General features: G+C 35.6%; 1 protein-coding gene across 4 annotated transcripts; it reads left to right on the top strand.

The window, feature by feature from the left end:
• The first annotated feature begins 343 nt into the window (after window positions 1-343).
• Window positions 344-18971, top strand: LOC18432833 (Leucine-rich repeat protein kinase family protein). Of its 4 annotated transcripts, none has more exons than XM_088871724.1 (13): window positions 344-818; window positions 1282-1420; window positions 1633-1704; window positions 1970-2113; window positions 2317-2469; window positions 3995-4111; window positions 4208-4275; window positions 6680-6916; window positions 10562-10767; window positions 12523-12655; window positions 12803-12960; window positions 17342-17557; window positions 17871-18971. In XM_088871724.1, exons 1-13 carry the CDS (start codon window positions 737-739, stop codon window positions 17976-17978), a joined length of 1833 nt encoding a protein of 610 aa, XP_088727850.1. In that variant the 5' UTR covers window positions 344-736; the 3' UTR covers window positions 17979-18971. The 4 variants fall into 4 exon arrangements, with proteins under 4 accessions (XP_088727850.1, XP_088727848.1, XP_088727849.1 ...); XM_088871722.1 differs by having other exon boundaries at window positions 18268-18971; XM_088871723.1 differs by lacking the exon at window positions 1633-1704 and having other exon boundaries at window positions 18268-18971.
• Window positions 18972-21096: the final 2125 nt, after the last annotated feature.

Raw genomic sequence — 21096 nt, forward strand, 5'->3', positions numbered from 1 at the left:
TGAATTGTAATACAAATTTTTTTCAGTAGAAGTATTTTTGGTTATTTGGAAGGGTAGAATGTATATTTTTATAAAAAAATAGTCACATTCTATTAATAGTTAAAAAATAATTAATACATTTTATGGATAATGTATATAGATAATGTCAATCTCTATTATTGTTAATAAATATTTTTATATATATTAAAAATTTTTATTTTATTTTTAATTAATTGTTTAAAATACCCCTAAACAAAAGTTATCTTAGGGTAAAACAATTGTTGAGGATGGGTATACATCACAAGCGGTGGCCTAACAAATTTAATCATTTATTAATAAGAAATTCTCTTCTGTGACCAACATAAACCAACATTCCATCACACTTTTCTATCTCTCTCTCTATTTCAAATCTTTACTTTTCCCTCACTCCTCTTTCTCTCTCATGATCCCCACTCTTCTGACTTCATCTCTACATTTTCATTTGATGGGTAGTTGCCGAGACATGGGATATTGGACCTGCTTCCATAAGTCTAAGGATCCTTCGAGGTCTTCATGGCCATTGTTGTGTGATGGGTAGTTGCTGAGGCAGTTCAATGGTGGTTTTTGGGCTTTGGTTCTCAGAGAGACCTGGGTGGGGTGGTTTTCTTGGCGATGATTTTTGATGGGTTTTACTTGTTTCGGACTTGGGTGAAAATGCAGTGAACTTTGTTTGAAGGAAGCGAGATTTGGTGAAGCTCGGTTTAGTTTAGTTGTAGAGATGAGATCTCTTACTTTTGTTATTCTTTCTGTGATTTGGGGGGTTCTTTCTTTACCTTCCCATTCCGCTACGGTTGATGAAGGTACCTCTCTCTCTCTCTCTCTGTCTCTCTGTTTGCTGAATCTTGGGAGTTGGTAGAAGAGTAGATTTAATTCCTCATGGAAGAGGAGACTTAATTACAGGAGAAGAGAAGGACTCTCTCTGTCTCTGTCTCTAACTGCATGCTCTGGGATTATTTATAAGGATTAGGCTTGATCTTCGTTGGTAATAAATAACACAATTTAATGACAGATGGTTGAAGAACTAGCTTGATTCTTAGTGGAGAGAAAGGTTGAAATAGATTAATAAGAAATAAATAATATTTTCCCTAAAGTGTATATTGAGGTGTGATATTGAATGTATATAATAGTTTAGAGCATTTATTGACTTTATTTGATTGTTTCTATATCTTTATTTGGTTAGTTCTCTGAGACATATGCCTTATTGGGTTTGTCCTGCTGATTTTTTTTACTGAAATCTCATTCTGATAATACGGGTTTCTACAGTTAAGGCTCTTTGGGCCTTCAAAGAAGCAATATATGAAGACCCTCTTTCAGTGTTATCGAATTGGAATTCTCTTGATGCGGATCCTTGTGACTGGCTTGGCATTGTTTGTTCACCATATCGTGGTCCTGTTATAGCCCTGTAAATAAGACTGAACTCTCTCTCTCTCTCTCTATTTCTCTTTCTTTTCTGTAGGTCTGAACTGAACTATAAAAGAATGGGTATCTAGACATATATGGTGTTTCATTCTGTAAACTCGTTCTCTTTCCATGATCAGTCAATTCTGTGAGCTATTATTATTATTATTATTGCCAATTATTATGTTATGGAGGTATTGGACTTGTGATTCACAGGAACCTTTCGAGCTCATCTTTTAATGGATTTCTTGCACCTGAACTTGGCCTGCTTAATTCATTGGAGACCCTGTATGTTATTTGATGATTCCACTAGCGATTTTCTATATTTTGATTGTTTTTGTGTTTCGTTTAATTTCTTGACTAAATTTTCTATTTCTTAATTCTCTTGGGAAATTTTCTTTTTCTGCATACCCACACACACAAAATATGTCCTTACATTTTCTTTTTTGTTTTTCTTTTGCTCTCTCTCTCTCTCTCTCATGATTTTATTAGGGTTTTCTGCTGATCAATGGTGGTTTTGTTTGATTATTATTGAACAATGCTTCACTTACAGAAATCTCCACAATAATCACATTATTGGACCAATACCCAAACAATTGGGTGGATTGAAAAGGTTGAAGGTTATTGATTTGGGTTACAATCAGCTCTCCGGGGCTATCCCTAATGAGCTTGGGAACTTGACCAGCATCATTAAAATGTGAGCGGTCCGACAAATATTTTCTTTGTCGTTCATATTATTGTTTTTATTGTCATCTCCTCACCATCACCACGATTGTCAAATAATATGATTTTGTATTTATGAAATTGTAATTAATAGCAATCATTAATTTTGGGATTAGTGGATCATGGGTTCCTGGCTATGAGTTGTTCTTCTGATACGCGTTCCTTGTTTTGTGACAGAAACCTCCAATCTAATGAACTGATAGGTAGCATTCCCCCTGAGCTTGGTGCTCTGAAGAACCTTTGGGACCTGCGTTTGGATAGGAATAGGCTTCAAGGAACTATTCCTGGCAGTGTTTACACAATGAATTTCACATCAAATATGCAAGGAATGTAAGTCTTGAATATTTGCTATCTTTTACTGTTCATTTATTTATCATCATTACTAATTGAGTTCTATACAAAATATAATGTTTTAGAGCATATCTTCTGATAGGATTTCCATTAACCGTGCTGCAACTTGAGCCTCCAATTTTACAACTATAAATAAATTGCAAAAAAGTCCAAGAAAAGTATTGAATATGAACAAAGGGCATCTTGACACATTTAATGGAATCTAAGCTAGGTATCATCACTTTGGGTGGATGAGTTCCGATATTTATTTGCCAGTAAGCATGTCTCTCTAACCCATAAGAGTTCACCATTGTTTAAGAAATCTTGGTTGATTCTTATGCAAAACTATACAAATGATATAAGGAAGCCTGTTGGTTTCTAAACTTTCTATTGGGGACTTCATAGAACTATTTATGGTGAAATGCTTCGAATCTTCTCCGCTTCGTCAAACCTTTTATTCTTTGTGCCTAGATTTGTGAGATGATTTAAACATAGCTTCCCAATTATGTTCAGTTAAGAAAATGAAATAGAGGATGCCTTAAGAAAGATAAAAACACACTCCTATCTTCTATAAAGTTCCTTTCAAGTTTCTATTTTCTACTTTCTAATGTCTTCTAACAGGGGATTCGGAGTCTCCAAGTAGCTGATAATATTGGAGTTAATGAATAAATTGAATACCTACTATCACATAAATCACCTCAATAACTTTTTCATGCATTAACCTATTGTTCGAGATTGTTTATATTTATTGACCGCATCAGAGTGATGCCCTTGCATTGAGCCACATCACCACATCGGCCCCCCGATCGCATTGGGACCACATTCCGCATTTTAAAACACTGGTTTCCATATTAAAAAGGGGAAACTCTTAGAAGTGCAATGCGTAATCATGTTCATGAAAAGTGCAAAAAGACATGAGCAAGTGTGGACCAAAGGCTATGGCTTCTTGGGTTTGTTCATATGCTTGTGTATGTGAGCATGTGTGCTTTTGTTTTATTTGCAAATTCACCAAAGATGGCAACACTTGGCAGAGTTATCCATGTCACTGTGTTTAGCACAAACTCAATTGAAACTTGGCCAACTTTGTCCATATTTCACATTTTTATGATGCAACGACCTCTCTTATATGCGACCTTGATTTGAGTGGAGTAGGTCAGAGTTGACCTGTCGATATTTAGGATCCCTATCATACTATCCTTCTCATGCACCCATGCACGTTCTCACAGGCTTCTTTACCCCCAAAGCAACTTTGTTTGAACATGTCTCTATAGGTATGTTCAACTGTCTGTAACATGATGGCCTTCATGTATTCAGAAACATGTCCATTCAAATTGAAATTTCCCTTATTATAAGCTGTTTTTGAATTTCAAAAAAATAAAAATAAAAAATGGAGGTGTTTTTGTTGTATTTTTTTTGTTTTTATTGTGGGGTTAATGATTATGAATAGTTTAAATATCTTTTTTTTTTCTTTTTAAATCTTACTTAAATGTCGATCTTGATGTTTACTAGTTGAAGTGCTGATCAGGTATGCCCCACGTAGAAATTCCTCTGGCTTTTGCCAGTCCAATCAATTGAGAATTGCAGATTTCTCGCACAATTTCTTTGTTGGACAGATCCCCCAATGCTTAAACTATCTCCCCAGGTACTTCCTATCTAGTTTTGCTTTGGATGGCGTTTCTCTTCATGCAGCTGTCCTATACTTAATTATTGTACATATCTCATACCTCTTATTTTTCAGATATAGTTTTCAATGGAACTGCTTGGATGATAGAGGTTCCAGCAATCAGCGTCCTTCTCAGCAGTGTAGTATGTATACTGATTCAATGAACCTGATTGGTGGCAAAGTTGGTTTTCATATTATTGCTCTTTCTCTCAATGAACCAGATTGGTGGGAAAGTTGGTTTTCATATTATTGCTGTGTGTGTGTGTGCATGCGTTCGTGCGTTTGATAGTTGGATGCATGCATGTGTATTTATGTATCCACTATGCAGATATTTGTGTCTGTATGTGTGGCAAGGACGCTTGCGTGTGGATATATGTGTGTATTTGCTGTCTTTAGAGTTTAGATATGCAACATCCTATACATGTTTACCTTTGGCCCACCTCAAATATTTTTTTTAATCATAACATGATGGTGTATGTTGTGTTGGGAATCTACTTGCATATGCGACATGGTCTTTGTGTGGTACATTTATATGTTACCATTTTTTTTTTTGTTTTGGTTTTTTCTTAAGAAACCTTTAAGAGTTGTTTATTTTAACACTTTGCTTTTGACTCATGGGTGCTAAATAATCACACCTTAATATTCGTGTGAAAATTGGCAGGAATTTTCTTATTTTATTTTGCTTCGGCAAGAAAAACCTTTGCTCTTTAAAACATCTTTGTTTACTAATTATTAGAATTTAAACAACTACTTGAGATGTTGGTGTATTTTAGTTAAATCAATATGTCCTTGGTTTTATAACAGGAATTGTAGAAAATTAAATTAAAAAAAAGGTGAATTTTTTCAGTAGGGGGCAAAAATCAGAAAATACACCTCCTACCAGCTATGACATGGGCATGGAAAATATTGAACGGTTTAAAATTGCCTTTCTCACCATTTCTGACACTCTTAATTTCCATGATTCATACAGGCCCAATGTTCAAATAATCTTCTATTAAAGGCTCCATGATGGAGTGACCTGTTTATATATCTCCCTTTCTTAAGTAGTTCTTTCACCTGCATGCATCCCTATGGTTCTTGTTCATTTTGAACCTCACACAATTTTGATGTTTTCATAAAAGATGCAAGTGTCTGTCTGACTTGCTTAGAATGAGATGATTCATGACATCGAATCATATTATGGACCCTATGGAGCTAATGATGGGGCGTCCAGATTTTTCATATGTGGTGTGGGCATTCCACACAATTTACATTGCAAAGTTTGTCAGTTTTTCAAACTGGTTAGGTTGTAGTATGGTTAAATCTGGTTGGCCGTTTGGCCTTCTTATGTCAAGTCTACTTACATTATATATGGTCACTATGGCAAAACAATTTAAATGTACGCAAAAAGAATTTAAATGTACGCAAAAAGAATAAAATGTCTGTGGAATATTTCCACTATTTCAATTGGGGTGCAGTTTGCGTAGAACCGAGGTTCTGAACAATCATATTAGAGCCCACCTTCAAATACTATTGAGAAATGTGGTTTCAGTACTGAAAATCTTTGTGATAGCCTTAAAATATATTTTTGCCTTTAATTATAAAATTTAAAGCTTAAAAAATAGTGTAGATCGAGCTGATCTATGAAACTGGAAAACTTGAAAATTGATGGTTCAAAAATGCGTTACAAGATACACTATTTCCAAAACTTGAAATCCATTTTTTTCTCATGTCCATGCATCTTGACACCGAGATGATCAACTTGAAGATATTTGAGCATCAAAACAACCTCTTATAATGAAATTTTTGAGGTGGGCTCCAATTTGATTGTTTAGAGCATCGGTTCTATATAAACTTTTCCCTTTCAATTGTGCTTGCCTGTTGGAGATGATTTTTTGCTGGTTTTGATCAGCTAAGCTGAACAAAACGATATTGGTACACTTTTTGGATAGTCGTAGTATTGGTTGTCTCTCGAGATGGATCCAGAGTGGACCAGCTGGTCTTGTCAATTATTAGTAACACTGGTTTGTATCAGTCACTTTAAGATTCTTCATGAACATGAACTGTATGATTGTTTTTGGGTCACTTATAGATTAATATCTCAGATAATTTCAGCCAGAATTCGCAGCTCGAAGGTGTAGTAGCCAACACTCAGTCATTACACTCCAAAATTTGGGAGGAATTATTACAGATATTATTACGTGTGTATCTATATATATATTCCAGATATTTAGCTGAAATTCATTTTTTCCTTTTTTAGTTTATATATATATATATATATTCCAGATATTTAGCTGAAATTCATTTTTTCCTTTTTTAGTTTATATTTTCTTGACTACATTGACTTTTATCTAGTCTATAATTTGGGAAACATTTTTCTCGTTTTATACCAGTTCCATATTCTGTCTTTAATATTTTATTAGATCCATAATAACTATTTCCTTGATTTTTGTAGAAACATTGTTGATCTTCATCTATTCAATATGATTCTCTTTATTTGTAATTTTCTTAATATCATTAAGAGGAATATTTGATCTCATTCATAAATGAATTTCCTTGTGTTTGTAGTTCCTGATGCCTCTACAAGGGTCCCGGCCTCGAGAGATAAAGAGGAAGGAGAAATTTCGAAGAGGTCATCAAAGTCCCCTTGGGTGTTAATTTTGGAGATCTCAACAGGAATTGTTGCAGGCATTATTGTGTTTTTTGTCATTGTTACAACGGTTCAGAGATGTAGAGGGGAAACGGCGATTGTGATGCCCTGGAGGAAAACATCAAATGGACATGACCAGATTGCATTACCTGCTGGTTAGTCTTACTCCTTTGTGGACTTTTTGGACTTGATCACATTTATGGAAGCAGTAGTTGTTCATGAAATTAGACCAACCTGTATTGGGGTCATCACCAATGATGGAGAGAGTGGAGCCACCATTGAGGTCATGTCGTGTTCTTGGTCCTACTCTGTCTTCATCATTGTCCATCATTTCATTGGACTATGACCATGGTGGAATGTGCCTTTTCATAGTCCTTTGGATTATGACATGTTTTTCCTATTTACTTTCGTTCTGACTTTGCAATTTATGTAGGGACCCAGTTTCTATGCGGCCAGCCCACATATTGTAGAAATGCAGGCTTGGCAATAAATATATTTTTTAAATATAATTTGATCCTACTTTTTAGAGAATATATAATCTTTAACATGAAGATCATGTATAAAAAAATAAAATAATTGAAAACTAAAAATAAGAATTATATTAAGAAAACATTTGGACTGTTAGTTTCACTTGTTTTTAGATGGACCACCTATTTGCATTCATCTTTAAGATGGATGCTTTATACCTTTGGACCGCATGTTGTAGAAATGCGATCCCAGCCCGCATGAAACAATTTTCCTTTAAGTATTTCTTTTTAACTCTTGATCATTCTCAACTTGTTTTTGGGGCACATTTATGCTGGGTAGCTTATTAATCTCTTTGGTAAATTCCAGAAATATATCAATGAACTTATTTATTCTGGTTTGCTAAAATTGTGTTGCATGAAATTTAGTGAACTGTGTAACTTGAAAAAAGTGGCTATGTGGAATTCAGTTGAGTAAAATTAAAAGTTTTTCTCTTTTCTTTTGTTAGTGTATTTTAATTCCACTCACAAGTGCCACATAACACTGCTGCAAACAAGAAATAAAGCCCTAAATACAACCTAAGATCATTTTTTTTACTCTCAAATAGAATCGACACAATTGAGGATTGATAAAACAAGCCCCGTCTATAAATTTTAGCATAAATAATGTTCCTGAAAATTCAAATAAACAAGCAAATAATAATTTAAAAATAAAACTAAACAGCCAGGAAGATTTATTTGAATTTGCCTAGGGTGACCCGCATAGGACTTAGTACACCTGATTGCCTGACTGATGATACACTTTGACCCTATTGGCCGTCCTGCTGAATTTTTTGAGTTGGGAGCTATTTTAGGCAATACCTTTCAGATCTAGGGTTTTTGAGAGTATGAAAAATATTAAGGTTTCTAAACCATTTCTTAGACCTCTTTAGGGCATGCCTTGAAAGGCAATTGCCTTGGTCGTACTGTCGGCTGGGGGTGTTCCTCTTTGTAATCTTTTGGGTGGCGTTCCACCCCCTAGTAGCCAAGGATGGTGCGTACCACCCTAAGATGACAAGAGAGAGAGAGAGAGAGAGAGAGAGAGAGAGAGGGGCTAGAATTCGGTGTAGAGAATGAGCAATGTTTCAGAAAATGTTAGGTGGCCGGCCTGGCGCCTAATGCCTAGCGCCCAGAACCTTAGGCTCCCTGAGGTGAAAGTATTTTAGAAAATGCAAATATGTGCTTTCCAAATGCATGTATATATATATAGATATTTGCGTTAATTTTTTATTTTTTGCATTTATATATTCCTAATGACGTTTTTTCATGCAAATATATACGCATAAATATTGAAACACATTCAAAACTTCAAATCATAGAAAATTTAGTGAAAAAACATAAAAAAGTCTATATTGTACTAAAAAAGTCCATAGTGTACTAGTCTCCAACTCCCCAATCCATACTCGATAGTGAGGTACAATCATGATACACAGTTACACAAACATAGGCATGGTCACATGGACTCCAAGTCTTTGATAGATGTATAAAGCCATAAAGTCCAAATGTCTTGTTTCTCAAAAAAAAGAAAAAAGTCCAAATGTCGAATACAAGATGATGCAATGCAAAAAACAAGATGAAATACAAAATAAAAGACAATTAAAAGCCTTAGATTTCTTCTTTGATTCAATTAATTGTTGAGCACCTGCATGCGCCCACCTAGGCCACCTAGGCGCCAGGGATGATTGCCCAAGCCCAAGTGTGTGGCCTAGGGCCCTTCAGGCACCTAGGCGCCCAATGGTCGGTTAGAAAAGTGATTTTCAGGGCACTCCACTCGACCTGGTAACTGTGATCCCCGACTATCCTCTCAAACAAACCCAATGAGAGCCATGACTCGCAGTCTCATGCAGGGCTTCATGATTGACTTGTTAAAGCTGGCAAATAAATAGTGAAATCGCGATCCCCAAATGTAAATTACAGGTTCCCACCTTAAGAGCAAGATATACGTACATATCACCATAGTGCAAGGGAGACTATCTCTATGCACATTTATACATATCCCTTTCAGGGTCTCTTCTCGGTAATCTAGCTGCCATGTGTACATGTCATGTGGAAGTTTGTTGAGGATTTAACGCTCATTTTTACATATCTACCTCTGCACATAGAACACCGCAAAACTCTGTTGACCTACAAACTATCCCTGGCCATCTTTCCGACCTCAATAAGATATGACCTTTTGAAAACCCTCTTTTGGAGTGCCATATGCCCAAGAGTAAGGGTTTTAGATATGACTAGGGCTATAGACCGTCTAACCCTAGGTCAGCCTACCAATGCATACACTCCTATTGAAGTGTATTTCCCTTATAATTCTTATTTACATGCTCTCACGGCCCTTAAAGGCCATAAACCACAACATAACCTAAAATAAGAAAAGAAATGTCAAAAATAGTGAGGCTTGATAAGTTAAAATGACAGATGTGAAAATAATGAAATGAAACTTAACACCAAAAATTATCAAATATAGAAGCCCAAAATGGAAAGAAACTGAATGTGCAAGAAGGTATGAATATTTTTAAACAAAAAGAAAAAAAATGAAAAAGGAGTAAACATTACCACTAAATGAGAAAATGAAGTAAAAAGCAATATAAAAAAGTGAATTTGATGTGTGGTACACTCAAGATGTATATTCTAATTCAAATGTTGGACATCCACCGTCCATTCTCAACATAGACAGTGGAGATAACCATAATTAAACAACATCTGCCATCTCCAAACTGTGTTCATCTCCACCCTCTTTCTTTAACCATTTATGTTTTTGTTACACATAATGTGTATGCGATAACTATGTATGAAAAGAATACTTAAGGGATGTTTAACTAGGAAAACTAATATATCATCAATATGGAATTTGTGTCTCTTCTTTCCCCGTTCAGAGCACACTTGTTTCGATGTTTTGTGTTGGTTACACGTAATTATTAATTCATTTTGTATGCGTTGTTTACAGTACAATGAATTCTGGTTTGAGTAGCGATTATGACAGGGTGTCTGGCATAATCAAAGTATTTACACGTGATTATTAATTCATTTTGTATGCATTGTTTACAACACGATGAATTCTGTTTTAGTAGTGATTATCACAAAGTATCTGGCATAATCAAAGTATACAAGTTTCACTCAACACATTGGTAATTTTCTTTGAAAGTTGCAATTCATACTTGGTTCATGCGGTGAAAAGTTTACAATAACATAGGACATATAAAGCCATACATCACAGTAATATATGATTATATACAATTCATGCATCTTTCTATGTGGTTATTGAAAAGTCATAATAATCATTCATGTAATTGTTTTTAACAGATGGTGAGATGTTGAAGGATGTGTTACTCATAAGTCGTGAGGATCTGGAAACAGCTTGTGAGGATTTCAGTAACATAATAGGCAGTTCTCCAGACAGTGTAGTCTACAAAGGAATTACTAAGGATGGACAAGAGATAGCTGTGATATCACTTTGCATGTCCAAAGAATATTGGACTTGCTCTCATGAACTTTATTTTCAGAGTCAGGTAATCTTAACAAACTTTTTCGGTCATTGCAGATATTGTATGTATATAGAGAAATATGACCGGAGCTACTTTCCCTTTAGATTTGTTCGGATTTGATTTACTTTCTTTTGGATCATAGTTGTTAGTAGAGACTTGAGACGAACTTTTTAGTGCTCCATTTCTATCATTTTTTAAGTTGGGGACAGTAATCTAATTGCAATATGAAAACTTTAGAATGAAACCTGAATCCCTGACCCTGAAAGTTGGGTTGGGCACTATTAAACCCCAGCACATGATATATTACCTAAATATGTAAACTCATATCCATATACCACTATACTTCTAGAGCCCTAAGGCAAGTAATTAATTTTTCTACCCCGTGGCCTTTGGTCCAGTGGTCTGATACACGGTTTATACGTGAAGAGAGGGGGTTGTGAGGGGTGGGGGCAAGGATCTTAAATTTGCAAGCTTGCCTTCCCACCCATTGGTTTCTCAGACAAAACCAAGTTTTACCCAATAATAAGATGTTTAGCTTACCTAAGAAAAGGCCTATTAACCTAAAGCTTGAAACATGTCTAATTTGTCCAGCTTATTTTTAGAGGGAGAAAATGTTACTGCAGATTTCGAATCCTAGTTCCTTGATAGAGTTTTAGCTCCAAGACTTACATTTCTAACCTAGGAATATGAACATGGTTTCATAATATTAAAGCTACACCCTACATATCAAAAAAAGAAGTAAAGGCTACACCCTGGATAACCATCAAAGAAAAAAACTACGCTTCTACCCTTGCATTTCTAATTCCCACCTCATAACTTTTGATTCAATTCTGAACCATAATTCCTTTCATTTTTTTTCATTATGATTGGTAAACCTGAAACTTGATTTATGACATCAAAACTTACTTTTGATTCTAATTATTCTTCATGTCCAGCACTCCATATAAGCCTACCTAACACGACTGATGTGGCAGCGCATAGCAAAAGACACAATCAAGATGAGAAGAGCCGCTCCACTGTAAAAGGCATTAGCAAACATGTCACCATGGACCACCAAACAATCCTTAGGGATATTTCATATTAATGCAGTAAAACCCCCTTCCCAAACTCAGCCTTAAAGGGCCTTCTAGATATTGACTTATAAACCTAGTCCAATATATTGATCTTCAAATTAGGGACCTAAAAGTATAACCCCAAATCTTACATATTCAATGAATTTTAAGACCAAAAAGTGAAATAAGTGGCCAACCCCAAAAAGGCTTTCTCTTCAAACCTAAATCATACTTGAAAGATCACTATGCTTCTCGGACACATCAGAATAAAGATTATTCATATGGAAAGCTTTAGTCTCATGAATCATGTCCTGATCTGGAGCTTTGTTCTTGATGCTTCCTACCCTAATACTTTTGAATATTGGCATTCCTTCTCTGCTTTCATTCCATCTCATCTTGATCTCCTAGTCATCCACGTGAAGCCTTTTATGCCTTTCTTTATTAGTTAAATTTTGTCATTTAGGTTGCAGATCTAACAGTTGTAGATCACAAATAAACTACCAAGTTGTTGCAATTAATCATATGGAAAACCCTTAGCCTTACGAATCTTGCAATTACAGTGGAAGTCCCATTCCAAAACTTTGGTCTTGATGCTTCCTACCTTAATATTTCTAAAAATTGGCATTCCCTCTCTGCTTTCTTTCCCTATTCTCATCTCCATCTCCTTGCTCATTTATCTATATGAAGCATTTGATGCATTTCTTTTAAGTTAATTTTTGTCGTCTAGGTTGCAGATTTAGCAAGGTTAAATCACGAAAACATCGCCAAGTTGTTAGGGTATTGCAAAGAGAGTGAACCCTTTTCCAGAATGCTTGTCTTTGAATATGCTTCAAATGGGACTCTGTATGAGCATCTTCACTGTAAGTCTTGTCTTCCTGCATCATTCTCTGTGTTATTTTGTATATTAGTCTACATTGTAACTTCTATTTTTATGTAAATTTAGATTTGAGACATTCTAGTTTCAATTTCTTTGAGGACTAAGAAGGGAGTATTGTATCTTAATGCAGTTGGTGAGGGGGCTCAATTATCATGGTCCAAACGTATGAAAATTATTATTGGCATTGCTCGTGGTTTAAGATACTTGCACTCAGAGCTTCAGCCTCCTTATATACTATCTGAGTTGAGTTCTAGTGCTATTTACCTAACTGAAGATTTTTCTCCTAAGGTAATTTTCCTATTTATGCATGTGTGATATGTATATATAAAGGCATTTGTGTATGCATGGGTCTTTCTCTCTCTTATATATATGTATGCATGCACACACACACACATATATATTCATGTCACCATGTTATTGTAATAAAATGAGACCACGCCATGATAAAACCATGTGTTTGGTATTTGTATGACTTCAAATTTTGCACACACACTCTTCATCCTCATAATCAATCCCAAAAAAAAATAAAATTCAATTTGCACCCTAGATATGGTCAAAATTAGTGCTCTCAAACAATGAATCTCGACCATCCATTTGGTGAATTTCAAGATCTAGACCTTAACAAATTCAAAATCACTCTTCCCCTTTTTAACATTTTTAATCTAATGATAATAACACTATTTAAAAATTTTGGAAAGAAAAAATTCCTTCTAAGGCATATATCTAAACATCTCATTAAAATGGACGGCTTATATTAATTGGGCTAAAAAAACACTTTCTAGGGGTTTTTTTCGAATTTCACTTTTTGTGATTGTTTTTTAAAATGAAAAGAGTGTATATTTAGAAATTGGTGTCAAACAAATGGCTCTAACATAGTTTTTGAAGATTAGTTTTATTATATTACTATACAATCGTTGCATGAAATCATTCCCCTATATATATATATATATATATGGAAGATGGCATTCTCCCATGAGCTAGTTCTACAGTATTGGCGCAAATTAGCTCACAGCCCAAAAACTCAGAAGGAAAGCTATCTAGGGTGAATTTGTTTCACCCCAAATTTCATGGAAACCCATCTTTTATCCCTGTGAACAAGCTAATAAAAAAAAAATCTAAAAAGACCCTCAGATTTTTTTTTGAGAGAGAAAATGCAGTGAATATATACCAAGAAAGAAAAGAAAAAAGGTTTTCCATTGAGGCCTTGTAGGGATTTGTAAATGTCCTCATCACAACCATATGAACAATTAAAAAAGGAAAAATTGTTGATGTTCTTGAAGGTCTAGATCTAAAATGGATGGCTGAGATTCAACAAAATTTTCCTCACCTAACAAAATTCTTTTATTTATTTTTGAGATTGTTTCTTGGGTTCAAGAGAGTGTATATGTAAATTGTTGGACCAGATAAATCTCCCTATATAGGTTTTTAGGAACTTTATCCAAAAGCACCTAAGAAATAAGCTATTAACATCTTAATCGATGCTTTTGATTTTATTTCTGAAAGCCCATCAAGAACACATAGTCATGAGTTAGAAAGTTGATATTTAGGTTTGTTTTGATAAATCGGTGAAATGTGAAAAACTTGATGGGTGTTTCAATAATCGCATTGATGGGTTGAACTGGTGACCCACCTGTTCTGACCTGCTCAGCCGAATTAGCAAGCCTGCTGGGAAAAGTTGGGAGGTCTAGCAAATTATTGAAGAAAAAAAGAAAACCCCCCCCCCTCTCTCTCTCTCTCCTTTTTCCAGATTTTCAGGTTTGATCTCTCTTTCTGTGTGTGTGTGTCTGCATGTGTGTGTTTTGGTTGGGATTCCTCTCCCTACATTTCATATCCATTGTTGATGTGCAGGTCTGATCTCTCTCTCCCTTTCTCTGTCTCTCTCTCTAAATCTAAAACCATCACCTAACCCATCTTCTTCTTTACAACTTCAAAACCAACAAATTCATTTTCTTCTCTGCAACTTGAAGCCACCAAACTGCCCAAAAAAACCAGTTCAGAATGGCAGTGAAATAAACGAACCTTCAAAACTTAATGGTGGTGATGCAAATTCAAACCTTTTGGTTGTGAGGCAAATTCATTGAAGGCAATAACCAACCTGCAAACCTTCAAACCATCCTGAAAACCAACCTTTGACCGTCAAAGTTTGGCTTCAAAACTACTAGCACTGAGTTTGAAAAATCTGTTCTTTGCTTTTATTCTTCAAAATCCTAATGTAACAGTCATTCCTCTCCATTTGCTTCCTCTTGTTTTAACTTTTTCAGCCATGAACCAATCTGATATCTTCACTTTTCAATACCCTATTTTCTATTTTCCAGTATCATCTGCAATTTCACTCCCTTCAGTCTCACTTCTAAGAACCAAACCATTCCTTCTTCTTTTATTTTCTTCCATTAAATCTAAACCATGCGATTGAACCCTGCAATGCTCCATAACAAAAGCAGAAGATGCCCTAAAACAAGCAGTGTTCCTCAACTTAGACAAACCCTAATTCGCTATGAACTTTTGACTTGCCCTTTTGATTTGAAGTTCAAACCAACCTTCAATCCTCAAACCTCAATTGATTTGAAGGTTTACTGGGCCAAATTCATCTTTCTTTCTGCAACCTGAAGCCACCCAACTGCCCAAAAAAACCAGCCAAAAGACCTGCCCAAAAATGGCACTAAAATCCCCCCCAAAACAGCTACATATCCACCTAGAAATCGCAGATTTCAAATCCACCCAACAGAAGCCAAAAGAAAAAAAAAAGGCTTTTTATCAAAAGACAAAATAAGGCTTTTCTAGTGACTTGCCTAATTTTGGGGCTACTTGGATTGGTACCCTCCCCGTTCCAATCCACTTGGCTGGTCTGAGTTAGATCAACAATTTTGAAGACATTGGTTGATATTTTAGGTGTGTTTTGCTAAATTTCCCGAGGTATTTTTTGGAGTTCTTGAGTTGTGATAAATTAGCCCATGGAAGTATGCAAGTATTCCCCTATATATATATATATATATATATATAACCCTTCAAATTACAAAGATTAATGTTAAATTGAGTTGTGATGGGTGGACTTATTAAATATGAGGATTTTTCTTTTAAAGTTACTTTTTGTGATATCTTGCTCATTATGTAAGGGTGTTTGTGTAAATATCACTAAAAGAAAAATGGTACTTTTGTCATTTTCGTAAAAGGTAAAGTTGAAATTCAAACTAAAGAACAATGGTACTCTATAAATAAAGTTTCAGCAACTCACTTTAACATTAACCTTGGTAATTTGAAGGGTTGTGAATTGTATATTATCCCCTATATATGTATATATATGTATGTATATAAATACATACATATATCCAATGAAATTGAAGAGAAGTTCTATAGGACGACTGTAAGACCAGCTATAAGATGGAATATTGTACAGTCAAGAAACAACATAACCATATAATGAGGATTGCTGAGGTGAGGATATTGAGATGGATTAGTGGCAAGTCAAGAAATGATATAATTTGGAATGAATACATCCGAGGAACTTAGGGTTAGCTCCAATAGGCAATAAGATGAGGGAGTAGACCTAGGTAGTCTGGCCATTTGCAGTATCGACCTAGAACAATACCGGTTAGGCAGGGTGATTTTGTTCAAGTGGAAGACTCTGTAAGGGTAAGGGAAAGGCCCAAAAGGACATGAATAAAAGTAGTAAGAAGAATTATGGTGGCTTATGGTTTAACTGAAGGTATGGCCTTGGATAAAGCGAAATGACAGACTAGTTGCAGTCATTCTAATGAACAATAGAAAAAAGGAAAAATTTGAAAACACACCCTAGAAAGCTTTTTTTTACCTCAATTAATATATTTCATCCGTTTTAGTGAGATACTTAGATCTAGGGTTTAGAGATTTTTCCTTTCCAAAATTTTTAGATAGCTTTATTATCATTAGATTAACAATGTTAAATAAGAAAAATTGATTTTGAATTCATAAAGGCCTAGATTTTGGAATTCACTAAATGGATGGTCTCGATTCATTATTGGAAGGGACTCATTTTGACCATATTTAGGGTGCAAATTAAATTTTATTTTATTTTTTGGATTGATTATTAGGATGAAGAGAGTGTGTATGTAAAATTTGGGGTCAAACAAATGCCATAAACATGGTTTTCTAGAAGTGTAGTTTTATTATATTTTAATGACACGGTGACATGGATGGTCTAGATTCATTGTTGGAGGGGACTCATTTTGACCATATTTAGGGTGCAAATTAAAATTTATTTTATTTTTTGGATTGATTATTGGGATGAAGAGAGTTAATGCAAAATTTGGGGTCAAACAAATGCCATAAATATGGTTTTCTAGAAGTGTGGTTTTATTATATTTTAATGGCACGGTGACATAGATGGTCTAGATTCATTGTTGGAGGGGACTCATTTTGATCATATTTAGGGTACAAATTAAATTTTATTTTATTTTTTGGATTGAATATTGGAATGAGAGTGTGTATGCAAAAAACAAATGCCATATACATGGTTTTCTAGAATTGTGGTTTTATTATATTTTAATGACACGGTGACATGAGATCATTCCCCTATATATATATATATATATATATATATGTGTGTGTGTGTGTGTGTGTGTGTGTGTGTGTGTGTGAATGGACGGTTATTATATTTTATAACATTTCTGCATGTTATTTTATCTTTGTACAGTTGGTCGACTTTGAATGTTGGAAAGTGGTGCTTGTCAAGTCTGGCCAGATTTCTCGTTTGAATGGCAGCAGTGGTGGTTTAAGAGGCTCCTCAGAGTTGTTAGATAGATGCCGGTTTGATATCGCAGTGATTGTGTACAGCTTTGGAGTGCTTCTGCTTGAAATTATTAGTGGAAGGCCGCCTTATTGCAAGGACCAAGGTCGTGTTGTAGACTGGGTAAGATGCTCATTCTTTGTTTAATTTTGTTTGTTTGTGTGTGTGTGTGTGTGTGTGAGAGAGAGAGAGAGAGAGAGAGAGAGAGAGAGATGTGTTTGTGTGTGTGTTTTGGTATATGCCTGTAGAAAAGTTTCATTCAAAGTTTGAACTTCAAAGTTTAAGATTAGAAAGAAAAATTCACGCTTTGTAACAAATTAGAAAGGTTGAAGAAGTCTTGAAATGTATGTCTCTATATATTTGGTTGTTGAGTTGGGATTTTCGGGCCTTGGATGTCAATATTGTTGACTCGATACTATTATGCATTGCATGTTAGAATGGGTATGGTTGTGGTTTCACCAGAGAAAACCCCAGTACCAGCCGCATTGGCATTTTCAGGTCTCTCTCTCTCTTGGGGCCAACGGAACTGGCAGTGGTGGCATGATGTTTTACCTCTTCTGCATATGTAGTCCTTCATACTGCTTCTCATGTGGGGAGAGAGAGAGAGATGGTAGATATTGGCTGGCCTAAAACCATATCGAGCACTTCCATCAATAATATATCTCAGTGCCTGCATTGCTTCTATGGTCAATACTTTTAAGCAAAACTGATCAAAGTTATGTTTGTTTCTCTCCTAAAACATTCAATTCTCTTTTTCATTCTCCTCAATTAGAATAATCCCATTCTCCAACATTTGCTCATATTTTCTGAATCTGGCTTGTGTACCATTACAGGCTAAGGAGTTTCTTGAAGTACCAGAGATGATATCCTACCTGGTAGACCCCGCATTGAAACAATTTCGATACGAAGATCTCCGAGTTGTATGTGAAGTTGTGACCCTCTGCATACAGGTTGACCCATCCAATAGGCCTCTTGTATGCACTCTTGCTTCAATGCTTGAGAATGGCATCAACACATCTCCCACTGTTGACAAAGAGTCTCCCTTAGCGTGGGCTGAGCGTGTACTAAATTCATAGATATCATGCGAATTCAATCATATGAATTCAACCCTCTCTCTCTCTCTGGGTTGCTCATTTTCAGGTTCCCACAGGTTCTTTCCCCCTTTCTTTTACAGTCAGACCCAGGGAAATCCCATTGGGTCTTCTTTAAGGGGCCTGCAGGGTCAAGGGAATTGATGACTTAATGCGCGGCGGATTCAGCTGTGGTGAAGTCTCTGTTTCTCTCAGAGGTTTTGTAGCATATGGAAGCTGATTTGTTTCACCTGTATTGCTGTATCAGATGATTTGTATAGTGTAACACAATATGTGAGGTAAAACAATTTCATGCTCGATTCCATTAATATCTGGGAAGTGGGGGTTGACTACTTCTGTGCCTCCCTCTCTCTCTGGTTGTTTTATTGTAAATAAATGTTTGGTAGAGTACGTGGTGGATATTCATGAGGGAAAATGAGCCAATGAATCTCAACAGCAGTTCAATAGAGAGGGGTCGAGGAACTGTATTTCTTTCTTTTACTGATTACTTTATGCCTGGCAATATGGTGTCATGGACCTTGCACACAGTTAAAACGAGAAAGTGGGCTGGTAGACTGGGTTTGGCCCTGTAAAGTTTGGGCTCTAGCCTCTAAATCTGGCCGGGATTTCAGGCTCGGTTTGAGCCATGTAATCATGGTCTGGCCAATCTTTTTGTGGAGTTCAAAAAATATGTAAGAGGTTTAAAAGATATGAACCAGATGGGATTTGATCCACCCATGCGAATTGGTAATGCTCAAACCCACTACCATAACCGGTTTTATTGATCCCAAGTAATGTGGAGTGACTTGCTCGCATGCAAATTGATAATGCTCAAACCTACTATTATAACTGGTTTTATTTTCAAAAAGATCTAATAGAGGCCATATTAGCTGTTACATAAATTATGTAAAAGAAATACATATAGCACATCTCTCTCTCCACCCCCAAGAACCAAAATTCACGAACCTATCCCTTGCTCTCTCTCCTAACTACAGCAAGCAGGTTTTTTATTCTCTTTCACAAACCTCTCTCCATTAACCACAAAATTAGTCTCTCTCTTTCTCACAAACCCACAAATCTGTCACTCACCCTCCGACCTAGTCTCTCTCTAACCCCAAAAACCTAGCAGTATCTGTAAACCAAAAACCTCTCTCTCTCTATTTATCGACAAACCAAGAGTTCTTTGTTTACAAAGTTGACCCAATTAATCTATGTTTGTACTAATGTTTCCTCTTTCCCTTTTTTCCCAACCTCATGTCCACTTCATACCCAAAAAAAGTTAAAAATACAAAAAATAAAAAACCCACAAATAAAGCTGACAACGGATCGGTTTACCAATTGTATAGAGAGAGAAATAAACATAAGAAAATAAAAACTGACAAATAAGGCTGACAAGGGATCATCTTACGAGATAGAAAGAGAGTGTGTGTTTGGAGAGAGATTTTTTTGGTTTGTATAGATGGACGTCCACTTCCGTAAAATTAGGAGGTTATTTGGAAGATTTTCAGCATTATGTTATAGACAATTTGGAAGGACATAAATAGAAAGACATTTGAAGGAAGTGCTTTGCCTACTGAAAGGATTCAAAATGTAACGGTAAAGGCCTCTCTTCCACACTGAATTACCCAAAAAAATATAAAAGTTTTTAAAATATAATTCTACACACTTTTCAATTAGGGGTGGCAATGGGTCGGGTATGGGTCAGGTCCAGTTGGACCGGACCCAGACTCGAATAGATTCGGGTTCTGACCGATTTATCGGGTCAAAAAATTGGAAGCATACCCATATCTGTCGGATCTTGGGTCTACCCCATCGGGTCTTAGGTCTATTGTCACTCTCACTATGAGCTTTTATTTATTTACTTATTTTTTGCCCTTTTTTTTACCATCATATACCCGAATTATTGGCCGCAAGGTCACAATCACCTCCTATTAGATTCAAGCCGTATGATTTGTGGCTTAATAGCTAAAGATGACTACTAGTTCTAATTATATATGCTCCTTAATACATCCAAATGAATAGGGCTTAAAGTAAGATATTTTATTATTTTAAATAGTTTAAAAGTATGGATCGGGTACAGTTGGACCTGGATACGTATAGTGTTTGGATCCAAATTTTGAACCGGACCTGACTTGCCGGATCCAAATGCTAGATCCATACCCGACCCGTGTTACGTATACCCGCAAAGAAGAATGGGTATTTCAGAGTTCGATGTGATGTTGAATATGGACACGTGGTTGATCAGGGAACGGTGAAATGTAGACATAGAGGAAGGTGGGAAGGTCCTTTGCTAGTCCCAGTTAGAGCTACTACTTGCCGTATTGACTGGGAAAAATCATCTCTCATCTGCATTAAACAGTGGACCTTTTTACGGTTGTTTGTTGCCCAATGACATGGTATTATATGGGCATCAAATGCTTGCCAAGACGACATAATAATTTTAAAATAAAAATACAATAAAAATTCAAAATGAATATTTCTGTGAGCATGAGGAATTACAAATTTATAAATAAAAGATTAACAAAAGGTAAGCTTACATTAAATATCTATATTTTTATTTATAAAATATAAAAATTATGACAAATAATTTTA

Source organism: Amborella trichopoda, chromosome 7 (assembly GCF_054954075.1).
Source record: "Amborella trichopoda isolate Santa Cruz 75 chromosome 7, AtrichopodaSantaCruz75HAP2 v2.0, whole genome shotgun sequence".
Taxonomy (NCBI): domain Eukaryota; kingdom Viridiplantae; phylum Streptophyta; class Magnoliopsida; order Amborellales; family Amborellaceae; genus Amborella; species Amborella trichopoda.